Source organism: Pyxicephalus adspersus, chromosome 11 (genome assembly GCF_032062135.1).
Source record: "Pyxicephalus adspersus chromosome 11, UCB_Pads_2.0, whole genome shotgun sequence".
NCBI lineage: Eukaryota > Metazoa > Chordata > Amphibia > Anura > Pyxicephalidae > Pyxicephalus > Pyxicephalus adspersus.
Genome location: NC_092868.1, coordinates 52,558,352 through 52,572,870, shown reverse-complemented (window position 1 = coordinate 52,572,870; position 14,519 = coordinate 52,558,352). Strand labels below are relative to the sequence as shown.

Genomic DNA, 14,519 nt, shown 5'->3' with positions numbered 1-14,519 from the left:
TGTACAGGGAGGTCAAGAAGAGGAGGTGCTTGTGAAGCTAGGTAAGTAGGGGGTGAGCCTCCGAGCTACACAAGCCAAAGTAAATGTCTCGGGGGATCTGGCTGCAATCATAGTAAATGGGAACACTGAAAGTCAAAGGTGAGCAGCAATGATGAGAATCATGGTAGATAGACCTTTGCACTAAAGCCTATGGAGATAAGAGAAGAAAGCCGCTTCCTAAATTCCACCTGTGGCTGAGATCAATTATAAACAGACTCATTTTTTTAAATTTGGACGAGTACACTCTACATGTGCATAATGGTCATTTGTCAGTAATTGAATAATCCGTCCACCAAAATAGCAAGGTTACGCCTGACGAACAAACTCCCTTTCTTCCCAGATCCAAGAGTTCCAGGCTTTCTGCCGACGCTGCATGCCAAATGCCCTGTCGACTGTTTTGTAACTCATTAACATCATGATCTTGCGGGCTATAAATATTGAAGTGCGAAAGCTTTCCGTGTAGCCATGGAAAACAGAAAGTTGGCAGGAGACGGACATGTTTCCAAAGTGTAGAATGAACTTGTTTTTCAAAAAGACTTTCTCCCAAGCTGGCAATACCCTGACAGATGTCTGACCAAGAGTGACAGTCAATGGGGAATAACTTATCCTCCGCACATCCTCACAGCTGGGACCTCTAGAAATTTTACCCTTTGCGAAGCTGATATTCTATTGCAAGACATTGAGAGACTCTGAACAGCAACAAATGAGAGTTTGTAAGCGTATTTTCAGCATGAGTACGCGATCGCTTAGGGTTAACCAGCTGCGAGATGCAAAACAGTATCAGAGCGTTTATGTTGGCCGGGAGATGATTACTATGATAGCTAGAGGCTATAATAAAATCTTGCAGAAAAAAATAGAAGCATTGTGTTGCTTGCTTCATGATCCACAAAAGTAACTTTGCAATGAAGCATGTTTTTGCAGAGCAGAGGCAATGAATTAAAAGGGGTTTCCCGATTAAAATTAAAGGTTGAGAAAGACCATTGATCATTCCACCAACCAATGATGAAGCCAACGCAAGTCCTTTTACTGTATGTAGACAACTAGAATGTCCAGCCATTAATTAACCAACTTTCACCAATTAGACTCATTTTGGGAAACCCCACACCTTCTCCTCCAGGGGTTCATCCTCACACTTCATACACAAAACACCAGACCAAGGACCCAACTTCATTCTTCATCTGCCATTTTCCTACTGCTTCCTAGAAGATGAAATGAAGGATTTGCAATACAACACCCCCTGTTTTCCTATTCTGCAGTTTCTGTGAACATAGCCCCTGATAGCCTAGAGCGGCCCTATCTAATATGCCATCTGGGTGTGAGAAATGGATGTTTTGGATCCCCTCCAGCCCTTACACCTGGCACAACAACAACAAACCTGTTTGGGGTTTTCAAGAGGTTAATTCAGTTTGAAGTGCCTCTTAGACAAAGCTAAATGGCAAAATAAATTGTGTTTGACGAGCGGTGCGTAATTCATTTACACAGAATGATACAGGATAGCACTTTAGCAAGGAGTACGGACGTCATTTGGAGATTAATGACCTCCCCACATGCTTGGGAAGTATGGATGCACACCCCTGTGTGCCATGTATTCACATGCAAGGCTGCTTAGACAGACAGAGGATTAAAGGGATACTCCATCTTCAGACCCTTTTTTCAATATTGCTACTTACAACTCGTAAGAAAGTCATTAAAGTAATAAAAATAATCTTATTGTGTTCTCTCTCTTCCTTTCATTACACATTTTTGTGTCTTGGCCTGAGTTCTTTTTGCTCCTTAAAGCATTATACAGGACAAATATAAATTCTGGGAAGAGCCGTTATCAGCCGCTTGGTGGTCATTGGACCGGGGCCCCTGTAAGAATTTCGTAAATGTAGTTCTGCACCTGAGGCTATCTCAGAGAGTGAGAAAAAATCTGCTCAAGAAAAACCACTTCAGTGGGAAGTTGATGTTACGTTTTTCTGTCCATGTGATGAACCATAACTGGAGGGGTTGACATGGGAAGGATGATGGGTCACATAGCAGTCATGAGTACCACCGTCCATAAAACTCACACTTGTGAAAACAATTGTGTACCCAAGAGCATGCATTTGCTGCAAACACGTTGTAGGAAATAAATGAACCCTTTCAAACCAAGAGGGCTTTTAAAACTTGGACGCCTTTGTCAAATATCGAAGTGTCTGTATGCATTGGTTAACTTGACTATAACTCTGTGACTGTAATTAAAAAAAGATTGGAAATTATTTAAAATGATTTAGGGGATATATAAAGGGTTTATATATATATATATATATATATATATATATATATATATATCCTAAAAATCATCAGGTGCTTAGTGTTGATTGGTCTGAAGTCCAAGGTAGTGGAATTTAATAGCAATATTTCTATAGCAGTTGCAATGGAGAAAAGGTAAGATGAAACAAAATGATAGGAGCTGTCATTGCAGCTTTTGGTTCTCCAAGGTTTACAGCTATGTTGCTCCATGCAGCTTTCATATTAAAATAAGAGATTTCCTTTAACATGCAGGGCTCTGGTGAAGAAGAAGAATGAATGTCTGTATCATGGCCTCCAAGCAGATCAATATACTGTGATTTCTAATAAAGATGTTGAATTAGATGTTTTTGCTGCACTACAAAATGATTTATGAGGTGCGGTGAGCGCGGTCAGACGCTGTAACTGAAATGAATTTAAACAAAAGTCAGACTTGTAATAAAACACCTTCCTGTGTAAATCATAATTTATGTGTGTTATGGTTCGGTGAGTGAATGTGGGTTATCCTTGTGTGTCCCCGTACAGCCGGCATGTCCTGTTTATCTTATGGTTATATCAGCATCCTCACCTACAACATGCAGACCTGTGAACTTTGCCCCATTTCAAGGAAAAATAAAAGATTTACTGACAGAATCAATAGGTAATTAAACCAAGGTAGAGTTTTTCTTTAGAGCAAGAGAATGTCCGGGATAGTGAAAAGGAACATCTAATCTGTTGGAAGCCTAAGTCAACTGCAACCTTTATAACCACCCAAAACCACCTAAAAGATACCCTGCCATTGACGAACCCAGCATATGGCTAGTTGCATGGTCATGCAATGGTTATGTGCTTTTCCTGATCTGCCTTCTTGTTCTAGGTCCATGACTTGTGCATTGAAGCCAGGAGGAAGGTGAGAATATCAGCCAGGCAACTATCATTTATAGAAAGGATGAGTTCAATGGCAACCAACTTATTTTTTTCTTGCTTTAGTTTAATTCCACTATTCCCACCTGACTGGCATTTTTTACCAAAATCTTCTTAATTCCTCTCACTCCTGGTCTCTATGCATTTATTACCGGTGTATGAGAATGTTTGAGTTGGGCTTCCAACGTGCATTTGTTTGGATGACCTGGAACATAGTAATAAACCAAAGAGCCAAACCAAAGAACCTAAACAGCATTTATGGGGTCAAAAGAGAAGACCTGATTTATAATTCATTTGTAGGTCACTAGGGTTGAGGTCAAAGATCTTTGCAGACCACTTAAGTTTCTTCACCAGAGACCCATCAAACTGTGTCTTTATGGAGTTGGCTTTGTACTTAGGGAACAGTTATAGCCAAATAGTCTAACTGTCCTTTCTATAAATATTAGTTGCCTGGCTGATATTATCACCTTTCTCCTGGCTTCAATGCACAAGTCATGGACCTGGAACAAGAAGGCAGATCAGGAACAATACATGACCATTACATGACCATGCAACTAGCCATATGCTAGAGAACCATCATTGTTTTAGAATGAAATGTCCAACAAGGTCACAGGGGTGTGATGGTTAGGTGTCCGCGGGTGTGGAGAACTTTCAAAAATATATATTTGAGATAGAAGCATATCTCAAATGTAATATGTACAGTTCTGATAAAGGGGCATAATATAAAACCGGCAGGAGAGTGAGGGATACAGTTGTCACCTAAAGGCATAGACAACAATAATGTCCAACTCCTCACAATGGTACAAAAATGGGTTGGTCTGTGTCATTAGTGGATACATTTCCATCACTTTTTGTAAGCATTTACCAATTCATTAAGCAATGTAAATTATAAATCTTTTTGCCAAGTTTGGACAAATTTTTAATTTCACTTATAACCTCACCTGTGACAAGCTCTGTCTTTGCCTCTTATCCAAAAACTTCACCAGAGTCTCCAGCTCTTTTGGATTTTTCCCAGCCAGTGTGGAGAGTTCCTGGGCAGCTGCAAGGACGTTGCGACACTTGACGTGGAGAATTCCATATCTCGCCTTTGCGGATTCATCAATGGCGCTGTTAGTGAAAGACTTTTTCAGGTGAGTGAAGGCCTCCTCGTGATTGTCTAAGGGTGAAACCAGAAATATAGTTAAGGTATATTAAAAGGTAAATGTTGCCTTAAGGTTCGCAACTTTCTTTGTTCATGTTGGATAAAATATGAAAAAAGTAACACTTGTGTTGGGTATTTTTTATGGCATTGACGTCCCATTGAGGAGATCTCTTATCATTTCCTATACTTTAGACACAAAACAACATCAGAAGAAACCTCCTCAAAGTCAAAATCTTCTCTTAGAAACATTTTCCTAGACTCTGAAGACCAACCACATCCAAATGATTCTTTGTTTAGTTTTGGACAGTGTATAGGGACACATTTCCGGTCCTGGCATAGGAACAAAGAAGAGTGGCAGAATTAAAATTTGATCTACTAAATCTGACCCTTTTTGTCTGAGTAAAGGTCTATGTCTCAAGCATGTTTGGGCGGTTCTACTAGAATATAGTCACATATTTTGAGAAATTCTCCAAATACTCAGCAACATGAATAGGACTGTGGTTTTGAATGGGCACCATGCACTAGAACCCCCATGCTTGCTTTTGCACTGATTGGTGAATGTGAGCTTTCCTGGATCTTCAGGATTAGGTAATTCCATGCTGCAGCAGGCACCTTGCCAGCCAGTCTGTCACTCACACTGGAACCCCAGTTCCTAAAGAGCCCACGTCTGCACATTTGACAGCTGGCAGCAGTGGGCAGTACGAGTACCATTCACTGCCACCCCTATTCATTCTTTATGGATTCTCTATGGTTTCTTGGCACGAGGAAGCCGAAACCTCACGGCAACCTCATGGCCAGTGTGAACACAGCCTTATTCACATTCTTCATGTATACAATTATTTCAGTCATTATTCAGTACGTATACATATTGAACCCTGCAGGTCCCAGGTTGTCTTGATCTTATTTTTTTTTCTCCTGCTCCCTATTATGTCCAACACTGCCATCTTCTTTCTTCTGGCTTCCTGATGATGCCAGCCATGGTGCCCGATCTCATTCTGTACATGCACAAGATCAGGTGCCCTGTCTTCCATAGGACCTTCTAATTGTGAGCAACCGTGCACTGATCTCATTCTGCACCTGTATGAGATTATGCACTGGCTCATTCATGCTTGTGAAATGCCAAAATAACGCAGCACCCAATCTTGGGCATAAGTCCAGCGCATTCAGGATTCTAATTTGTTTTACCTTCCATAACTTCCTCCATTTATATTGCCCATCTTTTTATTTGTTCTGCTTTATTAGTATCTTTTTGTAAAGGGCGGTGATTTGTCTTGCATTTATTTTAACTGCTGGGTATGAGAATGAACAGCACATTAAAAAAATATGCTTTACGCGTTTCGCGGTGGGATATAATGAACTAAATAAGCTTGCACTCAGCAATATTCCAATAGCACAATTTGTTATAATTCATCTCTGATTTGTGTTTTAATATTATCAGATAACGGCTTTTATTAAAATTCCCTTCACTGCACAGTGTGCCCAAGCATTGGATACTTTTTGCTTTTGGTTGCCCCGTCTTTGTGTTCTTTCCCCCAGCTAATCAGATCCAATTCTCCCTTCTGAGAGGTGTCTGAGGTTATTACCGATCACACATTACTCTGCAGGAGTTTTATGATGCCCAGTTTATAAAGTTGCTCCAAGGCAATGTATCCACTCATGTATAGGCGAGCCTTTATATACGAATGACTCGCTGAAAATTCACCGTGACTTGTGGTTAGCTCCAAATACAAAAATACAGTCATGTAATTGCGTAGACAGCAATGCTGTAAATCCTCACATGCCAAGAGATGTGACCCAGGACATGTGATCAGGTGATTTTAGCAAAGTTATTTTCACAGAGAAAATTTTATGTTGGTGGAATTTCCAAATAAATTAGGCATACTTTGACCATGCAGTAAGTTTGCCCGGGGAGTGCCCACCTTTTTATATACATTGGTGGTGGACGTGGGCCCCCTGTGCAGAACTGACTTGAGGTTTCTCTCTTCTGAACTGATATGAATGACCTGTTGGCTGAAGGGGGTACTGCGGCATACTTTGCACCTCCTTATGTCCGCCTCTGCAGAGCATGCACATTGTGCTCCAATGATCCTGTAACCAGCAACCCTTCATGCTTCAGTAACCCTTTGTGTTTCATTGACCCCGGGGATGCTTTACTAAAGGTATACAAGCTGTTCACTTAGCAAACTGAATTAACCACTTACAAAGGAAAGTTCACATAGCCTAATGAATGAGCTGACTGTAACCATCCAATCACATGCAAGGAAAAAAATCTGCTTTTTTAGATTTCCTTGCATATGATTGGGTGTTCTTGACAAAGTGAATTATCACCGCATTCATTGAGCTAAGTGAATGATACCTTGCAAAGCAAACAGCCTATATTCATTTATTAAATCAACCCACCTGTGTGCTCTGGTGACCCTCTGCGTTCAGGTGATTCTGGATGCTCCAGTGACCCTTTGTGCATCCCCTATCCTTTGTTCAAGAATCTGATTGGCTCCTAGTACTGCACTTTCCTTTCTTTTGCAAGGATACCAGGTGACTGAGATACTTCTACATTTCCAGATGGTGACCATTCCTGTTACAGTAGTTTGCACCAGAAGCCTGTGTGGCAGGGTGACAACTTTGGATCATGATATCAGGTTGTCACCCTCTAACAGGAAATACCTAAACAAGGGATCCTTATGGCAGAATCTCCAGGTCTTAGATTTATTTTAATGAAAGCTGCACCCCAGGGCTTTTCCTAAACCCCCAGGATTTACACCCTGGCATGGACTCACCCTTTGCAATCAGTATATCAATGTATAAAAGATGAATTTTCGCCTGCACGGTATCCGTTTTAACCAAAGTGGCGGCGATCAGCTCAAGGTCACGGCAGGCTGGGTCATTCTGGAAGCTCCTATTGGCATTGAGCATTTCTTCTATTGATGACCTGCAGTGGTCATGGAGCCAATCAGTAATCAGGATCTGAGCTTCGTGCTTCAAAGCGCGGATCTCTTGGGCGACGTAAGCCGCATCCGATCGGAGTGCCAACACGGCGCTACACACCGCTTCCTGCGTGATTAAAGAGAAGGAAAGAATGAATTATTCCCTGCGCTGGGGACAGTGAAGTCATTAATATCTCCATTTTAATTAACCTCTGGCAGCTCCGGCCAAATGATCTATTGTTAGCCCAGGTAAACAGAGCCGATTGGCTGCCAGCCCACTTTGCATGATGGGTAATGGCTCAGCTATATCTTGGCAAGTCAATGGAAAGTCAAACAATTGCTTACGGTATTTCTGTCACATTTCAAGGGGAACTCTAGTCCCACACATAAGTCATATACATGGCTTGATCAAGAAATAATAAAGAGGACCTGTCAGCCAGGATATTGTTCATGATAAATACACGCATGCTCAGTAGCATAAAATACTACCAGGTCTTTATTATAACACAGAACACCTCCTGACAATACCCTCATCTTCCACTATCTCCAGTAGTATTCCATCTTTATTCAGGCATCATTCAGGATCAGAGTCTTCTTCCTTGGGATGTCATCTCAAAGTGGACACAATGATCCTGATTTATTAAAGGCTGGAGAGAATACACGTTCATCAGTAAAACTTGGTTATCCAGCAAATCTGGAATAGATTCTTTAAACGTCATTTGCTATTTGCAAATGTTTTCAATTCTGGACCAGATCCAGGTTTTCTGGATTGCCCAGCTTCATTCATAAAAGTGTATCTTCTTCAGCCTTGGAGAGCTTTAATAAATCAGGCCCAATAATGGAAACCCTGGTATCTATGCAAATATCTGACGTGATCATTATGCTGCCCATACAGTGATCAATATTTCTAGTAGATTTTGGTTTTTTATACATATTTTCACCTAAGAGTCATCCAAATTTTATCCAAATATAGAACTTTTTCTTACTGGATTCAATTAAAAAGTGTGCAAATCAACATTTACTCATGGTTTATACATTTCTAACTCCACTGTGCAAATTGTGTGCATTTTGGGTAAAATTTGGTGAAACTTGGATGGAAACATTTATAAATTGAGCATGATTTATTTTTTTCTAATTGGGTCCAGTGTGAAAATTGTGTGCAATTCTTGGTACAATTTGGATGAAAACATTTAGAAATTGACCATGATTTATACATTTCTAATGCCAATGCAAAAATTGTGTGCATTTTGGTGAAATTTGATAAATCCTGTATGAAAATATTTAAAAAATAAAATGGATTTGATATAATAAATCTTACGCAATTGGAAAATAGGAAATTCGTGAACAGGATCAATACATATCAATCGAATATATATTGTATATTCCTAGCAAGGCAGTACTGAGCAAGCAAGAATGGGGCTGGGTGATAGGTGCACAGTGCAAACAAATATTGATATCTGGAAGATATTATTCACCTTCAAAGCCTACAGACCAATGGATGGCCAGCAAAGACTTTGGACTTGACAAAGTTACAATGTATTATTTGATCACTGGGAATAGGAGACTGTGGAAATGTTTCTTTTGCCTGCAGAAGAATGATGATATTGTCTCAATCTAGAAGGGCTTTCAGATGATAAATGGAGTTTTTCTATACAGTGTTGCTGTGAATTGGGTCATACTAAGAATTTCTATAATCTGGCTTGTAAAGTTAGTGACAGGTCCACTTTACCCTGCCTTTGTCCTTCTTATGATCCGTACCACTTTGCTTTTTGAAATACGCCAAGCAGGGGTGGTTTTGGCCAACACTGGGTTCTGGGGAAAAAAGTGAGGGGTCTCAAATGCTCAGCACCCCAGTTCCCTGCCCCGCTCATTCCATTAACTGTAACCCTGTAGAAGCTCATCATTGCCCAATTTGCCCCCCAGAAGTTGCCCCTGCAGCCGAGAGGAAAGAAGCGATTCCGACCTCTAGATAAAAGCTGATAAAATGAAGCTGTTTTTAATTAGCCCCTCCAATTCTCCTCTGATAAGTTTGTCCACAATAAAAACCATCATTTTATTAAAGCATTTCAATCGACTCTCCTCTCCCCCCCTCTCGGGGACGCACGGGAAAAATACAAGGCATAATGGCTTTCATTTTAATCACGCTCGGGCTCTCCGAGGCGGCCGGGGGAAAAATAAAACCTCTTCTGAGCTATTGTAATGGCTTTACCTATCTGTGAGCGCCTTCCAACAAGCCGTCATTACTCCATGATTAAGTGCGCTCGGGGAGAAATCTCCGCTCCGTCTCCCATATTAATGCGCTCTTATTAATAACACATCTGACTTAATTGTGTTTTTTTTTCAGGATGTCTTTTCAAATTGATAACGCTGTGTACTTTGTCATTTTTTTCTCATTTGCGGTAAGGTAAAAATTGTAAAGTTAAAACATTTGTACATGTTAAAGGTGAACTCTGGACACACCGCTAAATACAGGGATCTATACAAATCTATGGGTGGATTTCATGCCAAAGGATTTGTATTTATGCCCACAGCTTTGCCATAGGTTCTGATCGTCTGATCTGCTGCAGTTTAGTAATATTTATAGTTCTAGAGAATAGAGGAGAAGCAGCATAAGCCTCCTTTGAGCATGCTCCCTGCATGAAATATGACAGATTGGATGTTTGTGTGCTTTTTTAATTCCCCTATTCTAAAGTCCATGGTACAAGGAAAATGTTTTCTCGATTCTGGATGTGTCTCAGAAAAGGAAATAAATGGGTTCAAAGAAGCAAAAAAGGATAAAAAGTGGTCACATAAGTAAAAATTTTATAAATTGAGTTGGGTTTTCCTATCTCACTTGATTTATTCCAGGAAAAATGGTAGCATAAGTTGTCCCCCTGCTGTACCCAATTTTGCCACTAGATGGTACCGGTCTTCCATGTTGATTAACACCCAGAATCACTTAATCTGAAGGATTGAGGAGATACTGTGAGTACAGAGGATCATGGGCTCACAAGGATATCCTCCATTCACCCTGTATTGGAACAGTGAATGTCATTGACATCCTCATATAAGCACCACCTTCTGCATCATTCAGTTCCACCCAGCCTTGAGAAGACACAAAGAGAAATAAGACTCTGTAAGCATCCTAAAGACTTTGAAAAACGGTCCACTGAGTCCAAAATGTCATGATTTTTGAAAAATGTTGCCAAATCAAAAATGGTCAGTTTTCTGAAAACTGGTAAATAAGTGGGGGCCGGAAGAATGAAGATATATAAGGATTTCCATTATTGTGGTGACCTGCAAGAAGACGTTCAATTTATAAAAAAAGAAAGGCCTCAGACCCCTATGACCCCCTAAATCTTCTCCCAAGAACCATGTGTCTTCTATGTACACCCAGCCACATTTCAATGTTTATTTTCCAGGCCGGCTCTGAAGACACACATCTTCCAGGAGCTGCAATTTGAAACGCTGAAAGTGCTCTTCAATAAGCAGCTATTTCTCTCCCCATTCCCTGCGCTTTACCACAATTGAAATGCTCTAACTACCTTAAGTGAGGCCTGCGCATAAAACCCATCTGCACTGAGAGCCAAATTAGTTACATGGAACGATGCTCCGTGATTGACCTTGACAAGTGTATGGCTAAAAAATAACCCCGGGGAGGAACCGCAGCGCTGCAAACCCTGGACGATAATTTACAGGCTTTTATATTAATGTGAGAGCTGCACACAATCTGCTTTCTGCTGCTGGAAGATAAGAAAAACTTCAAAATGTAATCTTCCAGCACTTCTACTGAGCACTTCAGAGTTCTCTGCTTTCTGTGTCATGAGTTATCCCCTCTATCCTCATCTGTACAGCTGTATGTATCTCTAATATCTATCTATCCATCTTTCTATCTCTATCTATCTATCTATCTATCTATCTATCTATCTATCCATCTATCGCATATCTATCTATCTATCTATCTATCTATCTATCTATCAATAATCCATATATCTATCTATCTATCTATCTATCTATCTATCTATCTATCTATCTATCTCTATCTATCTATCTATCTATCAATAATCCATCTATTTATCTATCTATCTATCTATCTATCAATAATCCATATATCTATCTATCTATCTATTCTATCTCTATAATTATTTAGGGCCCCTCCACCTGTTTCTGCCCATTCCCCTCTCCCTGTCTTTCTCTCTCCCTTTTTTTTCTTGCTCCTCCACCTTGCACAGCTTACAGACCAATACATTGTTGTGAACCCCCAAACCCATAGGCTGCCATATACACTGGTGTAACCATGCAGCCCGGTATAGGCCCGAGTCGGACTGTAGAGCTGTTTTTACATCAGTTTTGGTGGTAATAAGAGGCGAGGAGGCCGTTGTTTATCTCCACCGCCCAGTGAACAATGTCAGATGACAGCAGACGCTTATCTTACATTCAGAAAACAATTCCAAAAAGACAATGAGACCATTTGCCATCGTTCTAAATCCCCTCTTTGATTCATGGGCTCATTCTACCCTGTGTGGGCGGCTGCCAAGGGCTGGAGGACCGTTTTATGTGTGAGAACAACCTGTTACACCGAGGGCCATCAGTGATAAGAGACGGATCGCTTTCCTCAGGAATGCCATTGTCCTCCCGTCTCACAACAACCCCCATTGATAATGGCATCATTGTGGGTGGATTTTGGCGGTGGCACAATGTACAGCGCAGGACAGGCCATCTATCAGGGCTTTTTCCTAAAAGTGGTTTGATTACGATGATATATGATATTATAATATGCACCACAGAATAATATCCGCACTGCAGATACCCAACGCCTTGTGCTGTTTCTTTACAACTTTCTTTTAAAATGTTTTAAAACTTGATTTCTACTTCCAGATTTTACCTATGAGGAATTATTCTTCGGAGAAATCTTTTTCAACCACTAGTAACTGACCTATTTGTGGCTTTTGTATATTACTAATAGTTACACCACTCTCTACGACATTTTGCAAATCATTATTATTGACCATTTGAGTATTTACTTTATTCTTCAGAATGTTTTATGTGATCAACAACATTTGGCTTATTATTATCACCACATCTTCCTATAAACACTTTCCCTCCCCCACCTCTCCTCCCTTCCTTAGAACCTAGACGCACCCACTGTTTTTGAAAAATACCCAATAACGCTGTTTTATTACATATACACTATGTATGTCCTTTATATACTCATCTTTCTAAAATCATTTTGTAGTATCTTTTATATAGTATAACGTTCTCTACAAGTCCCCTGAAGAAGCCCATAGGTGAAACGTGTCGGGTAAATTGAGATTTTATACTTTCTTTCATTTAGGATTCCTCTGTATAGATATATGATCTCATTTCCCATGACGTTTATTAGAAGTGACTAATATATTAGACTACTTAAGTCTGTAAAAATGTATCTAATTTACCTAACCCTATATTTAAAATATATTTGCTGAATTAGTAAACCCCAGCTTTCTTTTGTCTTTTTTTTATGTTATTCTGCCCAGTGACAGCTGGAGGCACAGGTTTGTTTGGTTACCAGATTTACTCACGTGATCAGATGGCACGCCTTTTGCAATTTGCTTATTCCTTAAAGCATACCTAAACTCGGAATTTTCACAACCCTTTTAAGTAAGATAAAAATTCTGTTCTTTGTTTTTTTTTTTAAGTGCAACACCTTTTTTTTTTTTTTTTTAGAGGGTGCAGCACTGCCCGCTAATTCTCGATTACCTAGGTGGTCAAGAATGAATGGGAGTGCAAAGCCTCCAGGGACACCTACGGGCATGTGCAGAATGAGCCTTTTTGCGTAAAGAGAAACATTTGGTGGTCTGCATTTTCATCATAAGTCATCTGATCTCTTGCCTAAGTCGGGTGACGTATGAAGAAGAACCAGGAAGAAAAGCAGAAGATGGTGGTGCCTGGAGCACCGGCTCTGGGATGGATGCCGGGACAATGCAGGACCTGATGCAGGACACCACCGGAGGGATCTGACTGCCCTGCAGGATGGAAGGTAAGTATATATTTTTTTGCATTTTTGAGTTTAGTTCCTCTTTAAAGAACCCCCAGCACCCTCTGGAGAAAACCCTGGTTGAGAAACACTGCTCTAAAATACGCTTTGCCAGAAAAATGGAAACATGTAGCAAACTGATTGGGGTTGCCGACAGAGAAGAATAAGGGTAGGCAAAACAAACCCAGATTAAACTGAAATGATCCTTTGAAACATTTGATGTATCTGATGTTAGTTCCTCCCTCATCAGTGTATGATACATCTTAGTTATCTCCTCTAAAAACAATTCTGCTGCAATTTATATTTTTAGTTTTGTATTTATATTTTGTGGCCAGTTGCTGCCTTCGCTCTATTTGTCATGTTTCCATTCTCTGTAATTTGCTGTCAAGATACATTTTTTGGTATCATCTTCCACTCTCAGTATTTCACACCATGTTCTTGTTCCTTTACAATGTTGCATTTTTTTTCCTTGGTCAGCCTTGCTATATTTATATTTTCTAGAACACAGGATTTACAAGAAATGTAATGCTGATGGCTTTTATGTTTGTTTTTCATCTTGGCTTTGTATGAGATCACCTCTGCTGTTTTAGCTCCATGGCTGTTAGTAAAGGGGAATGTGATTCTGAGAATTACTTCATCCATAATGTTGTCAAATATTTACTAAGAAAAAAGCATTTAATCATCATTCATAAATCCAAACATAATTTCATTACTTGGCCACTGGGCAGCATTAAACAATAACTTATTTAGGTTTGAGATGTATGCAACAGGGACTAATTGATGCCCAAATTTTAACCAATGTCTTAAAGGATATGTGAGCTTTTGTTAAATCCAAAGTAAGAATTGCAGCCATGAAACGTGACACGTTTCGCACAAAACCAAGGCTTCCTCAGGGGTATATTTGGCCTTCATTTTACTGTACAAACCTTACCATTCAGTGCTGTAAAAATATTCAACCCACAACACAGAGTATTGCAAGGCAAAGATTTTCAACTCTGCCCACTGAATATTTACCCCACCTCACCCATACCCCCACAAAAGTCCAAAAGGAATTACCCATGCAGTTTGCAGGAACTCCTTTAATATGCAGCAGTATCCAAATCTGAGGAAGGGAGTGAGAGAGGGAGGTTGGACAGTGTGCCAAGAGGCTACAGTCTTTCAAAAGGCCATGCTCACCTTTTTTGATATAGACAACTAGAAAAGTAGTAAAGCAGCAGCAGAAACTAATAAAGCAGTTGGCTCTGCC

The 14,519-nt window shown here is 40.1% G+C and overlaps 1 protein-coding gene across 2 annotated transcripts in view; it reads right to left on the bottom strand.

The window, feature by feature from the left end:
- Positions 1-14,519, bottom strand: part of TTC34 (tetratricopeptide repeat domain 34) — a 34,450-nt gene that overhangs the window by 8,964 nt on the left and 10,967 nt on the right. For both annotated transcript variants that reach the window (XM_072426529.1, XM_072426530.1), the window contains 2 exons: positions 7,132-7,405; positions 4,155-4,369 (listed from right to left, as the gene is read on the bottom strand). In XM_072426529.1, the coding sequence (XP_072282630.1) occupies positions 4,155-4,369; positions 7,132-7,405 (489 nt within the window). The remainder of the gene's footprint in view (positions 1-4,154; positions 4,370-7,131; positions 7,406-14,519) is intronic.